Source organism: Alligator mississippiensis, chromosome 6, assembly GCF_030867095.1.
Source record: "Alligator mississippiensis isolate rAllMis1 chromosome 6, rAllMis1, whole genome shotgun sequence".
NCBI classification, from domain to species: Eukaryota; Metazoa; Chordata; order Crocodylia; family Alligatoridae; genus Alligator; species Alligator mississippiensis.
Window position 1 is genome coordinate 26,768,007 of NC_081829.1, and position 17,097 is coordinate 26,785,103.

Here is a 17,097-nt window from a genome sequence, read left to right on the forward strand (position 1 = left end):
GGGGCCTGCACACGCAGCGGAGACTCAGCCCCTGCGGAGAAAGTCAGCAGCCTCCAGAGCCGGATCCCTGCAGCTGGCTGGGCCTGAGGCGGCAGGATGTAAGGACAGGACCGCGAATAGCGCCTGGCCCAGGCCGCGGAGGGTGCGCGGCGTCCCGTGGACAGCCGGTACGGCAGTCACGTGGCGAAGGCTGGTGCCATGCCCCCATACGACAGCCATCTTAGGTGTGGGCAAGCGCTCCCCCAGCTCAGCGTCCCCCCCAAACCCGCCAGTCCTGCGTGTCGCCTCCTGGGGGCTGTCACATGCGACGCCGCAGATTCTCCTCGCCCGCAACAAAGATGGCGACCAACGAAGCAAGACGAGGAGCCCGGGCTCTCGAGTGCAGGCGCCGCACGAGCGCTCCCTGCCCGCGGCTCTCCCTGCTTGTCCTGTCGCACGGCCCCGCCCACCGGGGCGCTCCCTGCCAATCGCGGCGCGCGCGCGGCGCGGGGGCGGGGCCCGGGCGCGGGGGACTGCCAGGCCGCCCAGGGCTACTCAGATGCTGTAGAGCACGGCGGGGCGCGGGCGGCCGGGCGGGCATCGGGCGTCAGGCACGCGGCTGGGCGGCGGCGGCTGCCGGGGCGCGGGCGGGGACAGGCTGGCGGCGGGCAGCATGCCGACGCTCAGGTAAGCCTGCACAGCGCAGCCCCGAGGGACGAGCCGCTGCTTCGGGGGTCGCAGCAGCCGCAGGCGCTGCCCGGGCGGGGTGGTGGGGAGGTCGGTGCCCCTCTCCCCTGCCCCGCGCGTCAGCAGCGCTGAGTGGGTGGGGGGCACGAGGCGGCAGCATCCTCGTGTGGGAGGCGGCGGCAGCAGCGCCTCTGCCCGGGCTGCCCCCAGCCAGGAGCGGCGGGAGATGCCGGGGCTCCGGGCAGGCAGGCAGGCAGGGAGCGGAGCGGAGCGGAGCGAGGCAGGTGCGCGGGACCCGCGGGGTGGGGCCCGCGTCTGCCCCGGAGGATGCGCTGCCCGGCAGGCAGGAGGCGGGGGCCGTTGAGCAGGTTCCCCCTTTCCGCGTTTGCCTGTGGGACAGGCTCCGAGGGAGCAGCAGGGCGGATCTCGGCCTCGTCTCGCAGGGGCAGGAGAAGGCTAAAATTGCTGTGGAGAAGTGCTGCTTTTGGCCCCAAGTTGTGCGTAGTGGTGCAGTGCCAGGACTGCCGGTTTGGTTGTTTTTTTTGGTTTTTTTCCCCCAACTAAATATAGATCAGTCCCAAATGCTGAGGAGGTGGAGGGAGCCTTTTACTGGGACAGCCCTGTCTTTGGGATAAAGTTAGACATGGTTTCCAAGCACGCCGGCCCCAGTGCCCACGTCTGAGGAAGAATGTCTTGAATTTGAAAGCTTGTCTAACTTCATCCCCACCACATAGTTGATCCAATAAAATATGTTGTCTTAAGAAAGCCAGGTCCCTCTCATAATTTTTGGACTGTCACGGCTACAACATGGCTCTTCAGCTACCAAGGTGGAGGATGATGGTCAATACAAAGCTCAGCACCCCTGGAGGCCTGGAAGCTTTATGATGCCAGTTCTCCGGATGAATAACGATCAAGAAGCTTAAATTAAAAAAATCTATAGCATGGTACTCAGTAGGGAGAATTAGCTTTCTAGAGCTGTGTGTGTGTGTTCAAGACTCTTTAAATTGGCTTGCACTCCAACGTGCAAAGTGAACTGGTGACCTTTATCATATAGGCATTTCTGATCAGCCCCATCGTTCCAGGAGATCTGTCTAAAGTTACAGGCTCTGAGTTTAATTATCGTTCAAGGGTGCCTCTTGAATCTTTTTTCCCCCACCCCCAATATGTTCTGTATCAGATGTCACTGTCTCCTGTTAAGAAATACAGACCAGTGACTCAAAGCATGATGCTGTTCAACTGTCAGGTTATGCTAAACCAATGCAACTGCCTTGAAATCTGACTAGTAGTGGAGTAGTTTACTGTATGACAGACTCTATTCCTAGAAGCTTTTGCTTAAGGGGCTTGTTATTTGAAACAGAAAGTGTCAATGAGTCCAAAAGAGGATTATTAAATGTGTATTAAGGGAACTCCTCTAAGCCTATTTGTAAATATGCAGCTTCTTAGCTAAATGCTACCTTTTCAAAGTCTCCATTCAGGGGAGTATATGAACAGTTCCAAGGGTATTTGCGCTTTGCTGAATAAAGATACAAGAGAAATAGTCTCTCACCTCTAGACTCATCAAGTATTAGCTCTGAAATGCTTTTGGTCTCAGATGAGTTAAAATGATTAATGGCCACCTTTTATAAATGATTGTATTGCATAGGAATTATGCTGGGAGCAAAACAGAATTGATCCAAAGCTTCTAGCAATGTTGTTGTTGGCATGGTTCTAAGAGGCTTCTATAACAAACGTGCAATTGATAATTGTTTAAAAAATCAAAAAGAAAATGCTGAAACTGCAATAACCCAACTCCATATATGTCTGCGTAGTTACCTTAACTACAGTGACACTATTATTTGAATGCAGCTTATTTTAGATTTGCTTTTGAGGGCAAGTCCAAAATGCACACCACTGTTAGATGTGTTATACCGCAGGTCTACTCGCATAACATGCTCTTAATAAAATGTAATAAACATTACATGCTTGTGTTGGTTTGATCTGATATAAACTGGAAAGCCAAGCCATTTCAATAAGTCCCCTTTGTCCCCCAATTCCCATAAGCTTTATGCACATAAAAAAAAAAATAAAATATTGGGTCATTATAAGGGGGATCCATTTACATAGGAAAACTTACTGTTGCATATGTGCTTTATAACAGGCAGTACTTTATACTTAACACACATTTTATCAACTTATTATGTCCATATAGGACCAGCGATTCTCGGTCAATCATGGTGCCTCAAGGTCCTTTAAAGGGAGACATAGGGTGCTATGCAGTATTAGGTGTTAGCACTCCCTACAGTTCTACACATTCACAAGATAAACCCAGAGAATCCATGTCAAAAGCATTCTGACGTGATCTGAGTTCTGTGCAACAGAAGAATTGCTCTATTATATTTCTGTAGTTAAAAAGAATGAAAGCTAAGAGCTGGTGGCATTTTCCAGAGGGTTCTGAAAAAGGTTGAGAACCACTGTTTTGGACAGAGATGTATTGCTGACAAAGAACTGAAATAACTTATTTTGTGTCTCCTTTTGGTACAACTCCTGCAAAAAAAATCCAATGTATTTTTAAAAAAATATTCTTTAAGCAAGAATTTTCACTATATCAAGACTGGAATTGTTCTTTCACTTGCATGTTTCTAGACATTGAGCTTCCATTGCCATTTGGATGACACTTTTCTATGATGATAGTGTGCTAATGTGCATACAAGTGTTGGAGACAACATACTTGGTTGACATTTTGATTTTGGTAATTAAACATGACTACTTTCGTAGTTGGAACTGGCTGGACTGAGTTGTTTCTGCTTTCTAATAATCTGATTGATAAAAAATATATGCTTAAAATTAATTTCCTTTTGCATAATATTTGTGAAATCTAGTTGGTTAAGGTTAGGTTACTTGACATTTGATTAAAAATGATTTTCAATTGGTAAGCCATTCCTAATGAAAGAGACTGTTCTGTGTGCTGGTTGTACCTCATTACTTCAATTACTTGTGATAACCAGGATTATGTGCAAAAGTTTTGCAAAGATCATTACTTCTCTGCAAACAGTTAATGTCTCTGACAAAACAGTGCAGTTGGCAGATCAAAGTTTATATTTAATGATTTATATTACTGAAAAGTTTGTGACCTAGCAGTTATTTTTCAGTTCATTCAGCAGCAAATGTCAAAACAACTAAAATGTCCTGCCCTTAACTATGGATAGTCTGACAGTTGATTTGGGCTGCATTTATGTGCTTGCTCATACAACCTGTAAGGTAAGCTGATAGTATTTTTCTATATCTTTTTTTCTTTCTTCTGAGGTAAAAAGATAATTTGTTATAAAGACTTCTGTTTGTTTCTTTTTTTAAAATTATGATATTCATATAATAGCCAGAGATGCACCTAATGTACGTGTGGATTTAGTCAGATAAACCTATAAGGACGAACATATTGGAAAACAATATTTCTACCACAATTTAAACAAGAATTTGTGTACCCTGTGTTTAAATATGAAATGAGCTGTATGAGCATGTTTGTGGACTACACCCAACTTTCATATTTTAAGAAACTTATTTCTGACACATTGCATGATACCCAGAACATTAATGGTGAAATTTGAATCCCACAAATCAGGAAATTTAGTTGTTGGTTTTGTACAATTTTCAACTCTTCCATGCTACATCTGGCTTATTGGATTGCCCTGTTTAACAGTTAAGCATCACAGGCAGCACAACTGAAAACTTAAAAATTAAAAAATGAATTGGCAAATATATTCTGTTTCAGATGCATCATTTATTTCTTTTAAGTGGGGCTAATAATGATGGAAAGAGTTTAATACTTGATGCTGTTCCTATTTTTCTTATCTTTCTTTTTTTTAATTTAATTTATTAACAAATCCAACATATCAAATAACAAATTTTACCATTTAAAGATGCATCAAATACCCTACAATATACATAAAGACCAATAATTATCTTCTTTCAGCAGCGTTCCCTTAAGCCAAGGCAATGTCCACAGGAGTCTTGTGTTCTTTTCTTTTGTTTTCAGTCTCTGACAGTTCCTTTATGTTTTAGTCAATGCTAAGCTTTTGTGTTTCTTCAGCTCTACATAAGAATTCATTTCCTCTTTTTTTTCCCCTTAGAAGTCTGCATAATATGAATTTCACTGTCTTCTACTCATCTTTATTTTTAACTTTTGATTTATTCCAAGTTTGTTCTTAGGTGTTAGCTCATAAAACTTTCACTTCCCTTTAATATTCAAAGCAGTTTTTCAAACTTTCTGGTTTAGAGGAAGGAGACATTTATTATTATTTTTAAAAGCAAATTCCAAGAGTTGCCACCAATTTTCTAAGTAAGTATCTTTTCCCCCCTTTGGGAACACTGACTTTGTAGGACATCTACTAATACTTCCCAAACATTTTAAAATCAGTCAGTGATCTTAGGGATGTCACTTACCTTGCTAGGTTTTGCAACTGTAATTCTTGTAGCCACTGGACAATGAGCGATCAAGTCCTTGTGACTCATATTGCACAGTTTTCATGCTGTTCCTACTATTTCCATGTGAGATTTTAGTGTGCTTGAAATTACTAGTTATGTGTAACTTTATTTTATATTTACTACATTAAATGGCCTACAGAATCTTGTTTAATTTTACATGGTGAAGTTATAATTGGTAACTATTATGCCTTCTTCAGTTCAGTACAGAAGCTAATAATTTGGTAATGATAAAAACACTTGCACTTTATGGAGAATGTAGGGACATGTCTTGGATCAATAATAGGCAGACAGTAACAGGAAACATGCAGAAGTGTTCAATATTAAGGAAGTTTTTAAAATATTTTCTTCCAGGCATGAAAAAGTCATGACAGCATGAAGCTGAGATCATTAAAAATAAAAGCCTTTATTAATCTAAAAGTCAATGTGAAATATTGTTGCACCCTAGCTTGAATTTTGGCAGATAAATTGCATCTGCCTTAATTGTGTTAAATATCAGATATTGATGTTGGCAATACTCAAGGAGCAACAGTTTCCAAGTATGTCACTTGCTTATCTCTTTCTCCATTCCTTTGAAAGTTTCTTACCAGAGCTGTATGGAAACTGAGCAAGTGAGAAAGGCATAGTCTTGGGAGACGTTGCAAAATTATGCCTTATTACAAGGGAGTCTACATGGATCAAGCCATTGAAATCAGTAATAAGAGACTATGGTCCAAATATTTCATTTGCTACTTCTAATATGTTCTTGCTAGTTGCTGCTACATCCACCAGTTTTTAAGTGCTGTTGTATATGTGCCAATGGGCAGGTAGAGAATGGCTGATGGAAGGAATCTCTGGGTCAGACTACTTTGGGAGTTGGGGTGGGGAGAAAGGGACTTAGATGATAAGCAACAATGAGCAAAAAGCCTTGGATAGGCAATGATGATGGTTTAAATCACAAGTATAGAGATGTGTGAAGGCCTGGAAAAAAACCCAGAACAATTTGGAAAAAAACAGTTTTTTCCCCTTTCTTTTTCTGAGGATTTTTTTTTGTTTGTTTCAAAAAAAATTGGAAAAATTGAATTTTTTTTGGAAAAAATTAAAAAAAGTTGTATTAAATATTTTCTTTTAGAATGATGAATAAAATGTTTAAGACAAAGTGCTCATATATTCCTACCCTTTACTCCCCCAAAATGTTTTCTAATAACTATAATAGGAAGACTTTTATGTAGGATTATCTACAGCATCAGATCATTACAATTCTTGTACACTGAGGACAAGGAGTACAGCACTGGCAAAGCATAGGGGGTGCATGCAGGTGTATGTGCACCTCATGAGATTGGCGGTTCACCCCCTGAGACAGCACTGCTGACACCTGAATTTAAAAAACACTTTTCACAAATGAGCCTATCAACTTCATTCATCAACCTCCTCCATACAAAAGCTCATGGACTCAATATAGACATTGGATTTATGACGCACTGTAACCTGCCTGGCATCTGACACCCCAAATACCTCTCCACTTTTACCTGGTACATCGTCCTTCACCCCCCTACCCCAGCCTCTCTTTCACCCCCTGATGCCTCCATTTCCATTTTCAGTGACTGGCTTTCTTGCCTGCATACCAGCCTCTGGCTTCTTTACGACTCCGTCCATCCAGGACAAGTGCACACACCATCTGCAGATGCTTCCTCAGCCTGACAAAGGGTTTTTAAACCCAAAAGCTTGCCAAGATATATTTCTCCAACTATTCAGTTGGTCTAATATAAGATATCAGATTGACCCAAAGAACCTTGTCTGCCTTGTGTTGAGCGGGATGAATGCAACAAGGATTGTAGCCTGTAACAGAGGGCCTTCCCGGTACCAGTTAGATCTCGGACCGCCCACCCATTTTCTGGGCCAACTGCTCGGCCCCTCTTTCTCCTGCCATGCCTTGATGGAAAACTGAGTCATATGTTACCCAGGTGGGAAGCTGCCCATTTAGGCCCCGATGCCTAGGAGTGACATCCATTCTGCAGTTCTGTACCGACCCTACATTCTGGCTCTTGCCTTGCAGATGGCATCCTTCACCCCCTCTCACTGTGGTCCCCTCTCTGGGACCTTTGCTTCCCCCTTAGGCCCTGGCCCCACCTTCAGGCCAGTCAGAATCCTGACCTTTTTGCTCTGAGCATTCCTCACGGTGGGCCCCTGGCCCTTCGACCCCCCACCTTTGGGTCCTGACCTCAGCACGGACCAGTTGAGGTCAGATCTGAGCCACCTGCCTATTCTCACCCTTACACCTTCACTGCAACTAGTAAGCTTCAGGCCTCTCAAAGATCTTACAGGTCTGGATTTTCCCCAGCCAGGACTGTGCACACGTATGTGCAGTGGTAGGAGGTTATTAGGTGCCTTCTACCTGCCTTTCACCAGGGAGGTTTGCGGTTCTGGCATTTCCTGGGGCTGCTACGCCACCAGCAGTCCCAGCAGGTCTCCTGACCCTGGCAGGGTACAGTTTTAGATCATTGTCACGGCGGGGTCCTCGCGGAGGGCCGTGATCTCCTTGAGGTCCCTCACTCCGTGTCAGGCCCTCTCAAGGGCACCCTCTAATTCTCGCCCACCACGTCTTGCTGGAATATGATTGGGAGGCTACCTATAACTCCCTGGGCTCGAATACTCGGGACCTCTGTCCCCACGGTTCTTCCGGACCCCCTGGGGGGTCTCCCGATATGGTGGGTGTTCCCCGGACACCCTAGCCTTATGGGCGCTGTGTGGCTCCAACCTCCCCTGATACCACGCCCCAAGCCTCGCAGATGTAATGGACGTTGTTAGGTCTGCACGCCCGCTTCCCGGGCTTCCTCTATGATCTAGCCCACTCTGGGCTTTCTCTAGTACCCAGCCTCTCACTGGGCCTCCCCTGATGGTGCGGTCCCGCTCAGGGACTCCCTAGCAGGCCTCGGCCCTTCCGGCCAACCGCACGGGTACCCTCTCTGACCCCGGCTCACCGCGCTGCTACTCCCTGTCTTCTCGGGGGCAACCGCAGTGCCCTGCCTCAGTCTGAGGGGTGTTGCCGCACTAGCCTGCGGCCGGGCTTCTCACTATGGCCCCTCTCGGGCTCCTCACTATGGCCCCGCTCTAGGGCTGCTCAGTAATTGCCCCGCTCTAGGGCTGCTCAGTATGGCGCTTCCCCTCTTTGGGGCTCACCGTGGCCCCACAGGGCTTCTCAATAATACAGTGTGGCGCTCCCCCCCTTTGGGGCTCGCCGTGCCCACCCTGGGCTTCTCAATGAAATCGCCCCTTGCTCTGGGGCTGGGGTCTATGTACCCCACACACGATCCGGGGTCTATGTTCCCCGTTTGCAACCTACTGGTTGCATCCGCGACCCACTGGCAGCGCTTCTCGCCGCCAGTTGCTCCCGCACTGACGTGCGAGCTGCGTCTTCACTGGTGCTATGAAATTAATGTGCCCTCCTGGCGCTAGACCACGCCCTCACTGGTGCTGGGGCACCCCACACTCTCTGGGGTCCCTATGGGGACACTGTGCCCTCTTATGAGGGCAATGCACCCTCCTGCGCTAGGGCTTCCCACACTCTGTGGGGTCCCTATATGAGGACACTGCGCCCTCTTATGAGGCCTCCTCCAACCCCTACAGCCTCACCCAAACCTCCGGGTGTAATAACAGAGCCAAACAAACACAAGCCTCCTGGCTGTAATGCAAACGCAAGCTCAAGCCGTCTGGCTGTAACTCAAACCCGAAGCCCTATGGCCATAACAACATTGCTCCATCTGACAATGGTACTTGCTACTAGGCTCCTTTCCACATCCTCACTCCCGGAGCTCCTGCCTCCCAGGCTGCTGGCAGAGAACTGCTAGCCTGGCTTCGGCCCTGGGCTTTATAAGGGCCAGGCCCTGCCCCCTTCTGGCCAGCTGGCTCCCCTTAGTTGCTCCGGCAACCCACAGCTGTGCTCAATTAGCTCTGCCGGGGCTCTCTCCCTGGCAGTTTCTCCTCTCTAGCAGGCACCGGGGTGCCTCTTACTTTCCCATAGCCCCAGCCCATATCTCCAAGTTTGTCTTGGCACAGGAGCTCAGCAGGGAGATGTTCTAACCCTGCTGGCTGGTGAAAAACTAAACTGCCGCCTCCAGCTTTGAGAGTGGGGCATTAAATGGTTGTGAAAGCAACTAAAGAAAGGAAATGGGTGCGGAGTGAGGAGGGTGGCACTCACTTCGTCTGCATGTGGAGCTTGGGGAACCCCAGCAGTGGAAGGTTGACCTTGAGGAACACCAGCGGCTCCTCATCCATAGCAAGTTAAGGTAGTCACCAAGGCTTCTGCGTTACCTGCCAGATGGTGGGCTCTGGTGCCTCTGGACCCCAACATTGAAGCCATGCCCTTGGCCCACATTGGCAGTTGCTGAGGTGGAGGAGATTGGCTAGTGCTTGGAGTGCTGGCATGGGACAGTGGATCCTCCTCTTCCACGTCCCCCCACCTCTGCCCTTCTGCCTCCCTGACTCTGTTCACTAGCACCTCTGTCCAGTGATTGACGGTTTTGCTGTTGCAGATGCTCCCCTTCACCCTTGGGTTATACATGTTTACCAGCACATGGATTGTACTAGACTGTAGTTGCAGTTTTTTGATGCCCTCCTTCAGCCGTTTCATGAGTGCATGCACCTCTGGGGAAAGCAGCTTGCCCCAGCCAGGAGCATTGATCCCCTAGAACTTCTCCATTTCATTCTCAAGCTCCTTCACTATGGGGATCACCTGGCTAAGGAGGGCATTACCAGTACTGAGGCTCTCAGTGGCCTCGAGGAACAGGGTGAGGACCACTAAGATCTGGGAAATGGTATCCCACTCAGTTTTGTTAAGGGGGCCACTAATCCCAGTCTCTCCAAACAAGGCCATCTCATGGATGGTCTTCTGTTCCTCGACCAGCCTTTTGAGCATCAGGTATGTGGAGTTCCACTGGGTCTTCACATCCTGCATGATTTTGTGGTGTGGGATGCTCAGCTCTGCCTGTTTCTCGTGTAGCATCTTGTCCCCTTTGATGATGCTCTGGTGGAAGTAGCCCACCACCTTCTTGCATTTCAAAATGAGCTTACTGCTCATGGTAGTGTCGGCACCATCACCAGGAACCCTGTCCCCCTCCAAGGCACCCCTGACTATGAGGTGGAACTTATGTGCTACACAGCGGATGCCAACAAATGGCATCATGCACCACCTTGACCATATTGGCCCTATTGTCAGTGACCATGAACCTGTGGGTGAACTCAGCCTGCCCAACAAGCCACCCCTGCACCATGTGGTTCATGGCCACCATGATCTCCCTTGCTGTGTGAGACTCATCCATCACCTCCGCTTGAAGGAGAGCCCACTGATGCCCTGACTGATGATACCAGTGCCCTGTGAAGGAGTGGTAGGCATGATCTCCACCTTGGCTGCTCCAGATGTCTGTAAAGCTACCTGTGGCCCTGCCTTCCACAGCTCCTCCCTCAAGTACTCCTAGCATGCCTCATACTGGGTGGGGCACCATGGTCCTGGTGGTGCATGTGGGCATTTGATAAGATGGGGTCACAAGCACCATGAGCCACCTGAACCCTAGATGCTCAACAAAGGAGAAGGGCTGGCCATCCAGAGCAAGCATCTCCCCAATGCTCTGGGTGACCTTGCTCGCCTTGGGAACGCACCCCGCTTTGTCCCTGCCTTTCCCCCACTGGTCCAGGACAAGCAACACACTTAAGACTTGATGTTGGAAAGGTACTTTCAAAGGTTTCAGAATACAGAACATCTTCAGGTATTTGGTCCAGGAATGCAGTCTGGGACTTTGCCAAGCATATCCCTCCTGCAACATGGTGGCCAGGCCTTTGCATGACACAGCCTCCGACTCTTCTTGGTTCTCTCCTGCTTCAAATTCCTCCATCTTCTGCAGCATGTGAAAGAAACTGGTCTATATTTGGAAATACTCGCACCAAATCAAGAAATAAACTAACATGTGAAAGAGTAGATAAGCTTGTCTCAATCTGGGCAAACCTTCAGTTTCCAGAAGTTCGTGAAGATGATAAGGATTGGAAGAAGCAGAAACAGCTGATAGTGATAGCTCAGAAAATGAGACTGATTAGACTTTTTCATGTAGCAAAATTTGTATTGAATGAGCCTTGTTTTTTTTCCTTTTTTCTCGCCTCTTTTTATAAAAATGAGGGCTTTCTGTATCTCTTTGACACCGTGGAGGAGACTAAGTCCAGAATACATAATAACATTCTTTGTTTTACTATAATGTTGATGGTTTTTTCATTTTCAACTTTAATTTTGGCTTGCTTCTCATAAACTGGCAAATGCTAGGTTCCTTAGAGTTCAGCAGCTTCTAGTTCCATTTGTAACAAAAATTAAAAACATTTTAAAGTAATTCAATTAGTAAATTTGCAATTATTGTCTGAATAAACTATACTTTTAAATGTAATAAATATACCAAACATGATAATTTTATGAGCAAACCAAGCTATACATAATGCATTTTACGTTATTAAAGTAACAAAGTAAATTTAGATCTGTAAAAGGGTGCTAAGAAAATAAGTATTGCATATATTTCAATTTTTCCCAAAATTTCCATTTTTTTTCTGGAAAAGAACACAGAATTTTTTTTTTTCCCATGGCTTTAAAATTTCCAGAAAATTTACATCTTTACACAAATGACACTTGATGGTATATGAGGGATTCAGATGTATTTCACTGGCATCCATAGAAGGTATGATTAAGTAAAATAATGTGAAAACATGATCAAACCCCTCTGTGTACCTGCAATTTCTGTCTTTTCACTGTCATGTACAAATGTGCAGATGACTTCCTTGACTTGTGGCTCCAGAAGATGCAAAAAATTTAGACCTAACCTGCAAGGTTATTTTTTAAATGATAATCGTAGCATCTCAGAAAGTTAGGGTTGGAAGGGACCTCAGGAGGTCATCTATTCCAACCCCTGCTCAAAGCAGGGCCATACCCAACTAGATCATCCCAGCCAAGGCTTTGTCTAGCTGGGTCTTTAAAACATCCAAGGATGGAGATTCCACACCCTAGTGTTCCAGTGCTTTACTACCCTCATCGTGAAAAAGTTTTTCTTAATATTTAACCTAAACTTTCCTTGCTGCAACTTGAGGCCATTTTTTCCTTTTTTCTGTCATCTGCCTCCACTGAGAACAGCTTAGCTCCATCCTCTTAAGAACCATCCTTCAGGTAGTTGAAGGCTGCTATTCAATCCCCCCACTCTTCTCTTTTTCCAGACTAAATAAGCCCAGTTCCCACAGCCTCATCTCATAAGGCATGTACCCTAGCCCACTAACCATTCTGGTTGCCCTCCACTGGACTCTCCAATTTGTCCACATCATTTTTGTAGTGGGGGGCCCAAAACTGAACATTGCACTCCAGATATGGCCTCATCTGTGCTGAATAGAAGGGAAGAATCATTTCCCTTGATCTGTTGGCAATGCTCCTATCTTCTTCCTCCAAGTGCTCACGTTCTTCCTCCTCCAAGTGCTTAGAAATGGATTCTTTGAGGACTTGATTCATGATTTTTCCAGGGACTGAGGTGAAGATGACTGGTCTGTAGTTCCCCGAATCCTCCTCCTTTCCTTTTTAAATATGGGAACTATATTTGCCCTTTCCCAATCATCTGGGACCCCTCCCAGTCACCACGAGTTTTCAAAGATAATGGCTTGTGGCTCTATGATCACATTGGCCAACTCCCACAGCACCTTTGGGTGTGTTGCATCCAACTTTATAAATAACGCTAAACTGTTTTTTTCACCACTGAGGGCTGCTCACCTTCTCCCTAAACTGTGCTGCCAGCTGATCTGGTCTGTGAAGACTGAGGTGGAATAGGCACTGAGTAGTTCAGCCTTTTCCTCATCTGTCACTAGGTTGCCTGCCCCATTCGTTCAAGGACCCACACTTTTCCCTGATCTTCCTTTTGTTGCTGAGATACTTGTAGAAACCTTTCTGGTTACCCTTCTTGTTACAATGTACTCTGGTACTGTTCACTTAAAGGATCTAAGTATTTTGTTTTCCATATTCACAAAATATTTTGTCATGCTTGTCACAACCCAAAGGTGTGATTTTTTTTGTTTGTGTGCGCGCTTCGGCACCGCTAAATTATTTTCCCGCCAATTTGTCGCTTTCTTTGCACGGTAGAGTTCTCTGCTGCAAGAGAGAACTCTGGTGCAACGGGGGATTTCCTGCCAGATTATAGCTTCTTTGCAGTGTGCATCTCTTTTGCATCGTAGTGATACACGCTGTAAAGAAGTTCCCGCCATTTGTATTAGGATTCGCGCCACATTATTGGCCCATTCCTAATGTAGGCACACGTGGTGGCTAGCAATTGGCTTGCTAGCCGTACAAAAGGCTTGGGTAGTTTCTGCCCAAGTCGGAGGAGGGAGGACGGGAGAGATTCTGTGTGAAGATCTCCAAGCGCTGCGGACCCAATGCGCCTCCCCTAACAGGCAATAGAGGCAATGGAACCGAGCCTGTGGAGCTTTCGCTTCTCGCCTCTCCCCGTCGCCGAGCGCAATCCTAGACGTATCCCTTTCCTGTAACTCCGGACCCGTGGAGCCTTAACAACTCCATGGTTGAGGGAACTGAACCAAACCCACGGAGCTTCAGCAACTCCGGGGAATAGAAACCGGACCGAGCCCAATTTTCGAACCCATGGAGTCTTAACAGCTCCGGGGGCCTGGGAACCAAATAACAAAACCCACGGAGCTTCAGTAACTCCGCGGGAGCAACTGAGTTTGTCATAATCCTCCAACGGGGATTCAAGCAGGAGCTGTGCCTGGAAACCTGTCCAGCCTACACCAATACCATCTTTGGGTGTAAGTAAACAATCTTTTCAATCAACCATTACGCCTCCGTAACTAATTCTAACTCGCGTGCGCTAAACCGCCCCGCGGTTCTCTCCAGCCCCGCGTGCCCAGGCTGCCGGCCACAGCCCGTGTGCAATGAAGACGGGCCCGGCTCGCCCCCAGCTCGCACATGGCGATGGGAATGAGATCGGAATTGCCGCCGCACATGGCGACAAAGGTGGGATCGGGGCGCGGCCCGCACAATGCTTAGTTTAATTTACTGTAAAATGTAACTCAGCAGTTTTTAGTTTGAGAACAAACCTTTATTATTTTCCTTATTATAAGAATAATTTTATTTATGAACCGTGCCATATACCGCAATATACTCGAAGTTCCTGTATTTCATGTGTAAGCTACGAAAGACAATGGAAACCTTGGAAATGCATAGGCTTTATTTCTTTTATTAGTAAGTATTTAGAAAATCAGTCAAGTCAGTTTGTTTCCTTTTTTTCTTTGATTTCCAATTAGCAGAATCCAAATTTAATGCTTATATAGAAGCAAAATTTGTACTAAAATGAACACTTTTTAAACTTAATATTACATTTGGAATTTTGCATGGATTTAGTATTGAAATATATAAGGCAGTGTCTTTTTGTAGTGGAGTGAAAACATATAGGAAATTGATACCTATCATCTGCCTGGAAAATATGGTGATGCATTTCAGTTATAGCCAAAAGCATCTTGATTTCAGTAGTGAGTATTTCCTCAAACTAATGTCTGTTATGCTATTGAGCATGTCCTGGTTACATACTGTCACTTGATATGTGCCAGACCAGCAGCCAGTGAAGTCCTGGAAAGGGATCTGCTTTCAAATGCACTGATGATGGAGATCTCTAGAGTGGCAGTGGGAGAGCCCCTCAACTTCTGTTCATTGCTTCATTTCTGAGTTTGGTGAATGCATAATAGGAGTGGGTAAGTAAGTTGTACTTGACTGGTGTTTCATGGAGCATTGAGGAAGCTGTTTGGACAACTTACTGGCTCCAAATTTTATATTATTAATACTTTGGATAATGCCTATACTAGGTTGAGTACCCATATACCCTCTGCAGAACGGAATTTGTCATTCTTCCAACCTAATTTTCTTTGATTCTCTATTATTGATTCCTAGTAAAACTAACCATGTAGAAAAAGAAACGCAAGTAATTCCTCGCAGAGCAAGACAAAACTAGGAAAAGGGAGTGAAACAGGTGGTAAAAAGTTGTAACTGACAATGATAAAGAATGTTTTTGCACATTACTAGAGGTGCATTGATATATTGGTGCCATATTGGATCAGCACCGATAAAAGGAAAATGAACTTTATTGGCTTTGTTGACTGGTGTAGCTGATTAATGTCACTGATAAATATAATATGCCTTTTGGCTGGGGCCCCCAGATGCCACATGCATGTGCAGAGCTGCATGCTTGCATATGGCCAGGAATGTAGCTGGGCAGCTTGGAGAACAGCACCCTGCAGGTAAGTTTGGAAGGGAAAGGGTGCTGGGGGGCCAGATTGAGGCCCCCACAGCGAGGGAGGTAGTGGGGCAGGGGCTGAGGGTGCTGCCCAGCCAGGGTAGTGAATAGTACTTGGGGCAGGGAGCAGGATGGAGCCACAGGTGTTTTGTCCAGGGAGGGTGGGGGAAGCGGGTGCTTCCCCATCGCTGCGCACACCCCTTGGTGGAGGGCATGTGCCTGCCCAGATTTGTGCACAAGGTGGATGCAGGCTGCCTGCTGTGGGCTCGGGGCTCTCCACTCTGCTGCCTTTGCCTTGGGGGCTCTGCATCGGCCTCATGTCCCCTGCCCACCCAGCAACGGTGGAGGCAGCGAGTTGTGCCTCCTGCTGCTGGGTGGGCAGGGCACACATAGCTGATGTGGGGCCCTCAGGCCAAAGGCAGCAGATCAGAGAGCCCTGAGCCCACAGCAGGCAGCCTGCATCCCCCTTGCTCCGCTTGGCTCCATGCCGGTTAAAAGTGTCCCCACACTTAAAAATAGAAAAGGGCAGCAGCAGCACTTGAACTAAAGCTCATTTGACCAGTTTTAGTTCAGGGGTGGGCAATTATTTTGGGCGGAGGGCTGCTTACCCAGTTTTGGCAAGCTGTTGAGGGCCACATGGGTAGCCCCATCCCTTGACAGGTGCCTCGCCCACTAGTCTCCATCTTGTGATTGGAAGTCTCGCCTCCTAGCTCCTGACCTTTGCCACCAGAAGTCCTTCCCTTTGCCCCTGGAAGTACTCTTTTCAGCAAGGGGTTTTGCTATCTTGGAACCAGAAAAATACCAAATTATATTCTAAAAAGCGAACCTCCAAAATATTCATTGATTTGATTTTAAAATATGTTTTTGTCTTGAATTGCACGTTTGTGTAGTGTACATAGAGGTGATTGATTATAATAGCTTAAAATGAAGTGTTATTCTTGTATATTGTGGGGGGGGGTATAGGTTTGTGGGGGACTGTGGGTGTATGGGTATATGTGGTGTGGGGGAGGATGTGGGCCAGATAAAATCCCTGATGTGCTATCTTTTGCCCACCCCAATATAGGCCTTTGAAGGTGAAGATGTAACATTTAAATCTGATGTGGTGAAAGAAGGGGAAACAGTGGAAAGATGCAGAGAATTTTCTTTAGTGATATTGGGTTGAGAAATCATCTTGGTAGCAATGGCAGCACAATGGGCAGTAGCTGCAGCAACTTGAATAGTCTGAAGGAGGCAGTGTGAGTGTGGTGTGGCTATGGAAGGGGTTAGAGGCTAGGGTTTGAAATGGTAGGATCTGAAGTTGTAGGCTTTCAGTATGATTTTGGAGAAAGAAATGGCATGGCTTTGAATATATATATTGGATCTAAGAGACAATGGAAAAAAGAGAATGGGAGATGATCCTCAGAGTATGGACTTGAGTGCTTTACTAGTGGCGTCACCAGTAAGAGAGCATGGTTCTTATTAGTGGTGTCATTGGTAAGAGAGAATGGGAAAGTTGTGAGTTAAGCTTTGAGGTGATTATGTTCTTATGATGTCTGAATTTCTTATTGAGATGTGGGGCTAAACAGATAAACAAGTCAGTGAAAAGAGGTAAGAGGAATTGATACGGAGATGGTAAGTGGAACTATGATTCATAGATTCATAAATGTTAGGGTCGGAAGGGACCTCAATAGAGCATCGAGTCTGACCCCTTGCA

At 46.4% G+C, this 17,097-nt stretch overlaps 1 protein-coding gene across 3 annotated transcripts in view; it reads left to right on the plus strand.

The window, feature by feature from the left end:
- Positions 1 to 17,097, plus strand: part of ADK (adenosine kinase) — a 586,810-nt gene that overhangs the window by 9,632 nt on the left and 560,081 nt on the right. The window contains exon 1 of one of the 3 annotated variants that reach the window (XM_006273787.4): positions 569 to 666. The exons of 1 other annotated variant lie outside the window; for it this stretch is intronic. In XM_006273787.4, the coding sequence (XP_006273849.1) occupies positions 653 to 666 (14 nt within the window). In that variant the 5' untranslated portion in view covers positions 569 to 652. Of the gene's footprint in view, positions 1 to 568; positions 667 to 3,862; positions 3,904 to 17,097 lie in introns of those variants that run through there. One more of the 3 variants, XM_014601449.2, reaches the window with a different exon arrangement.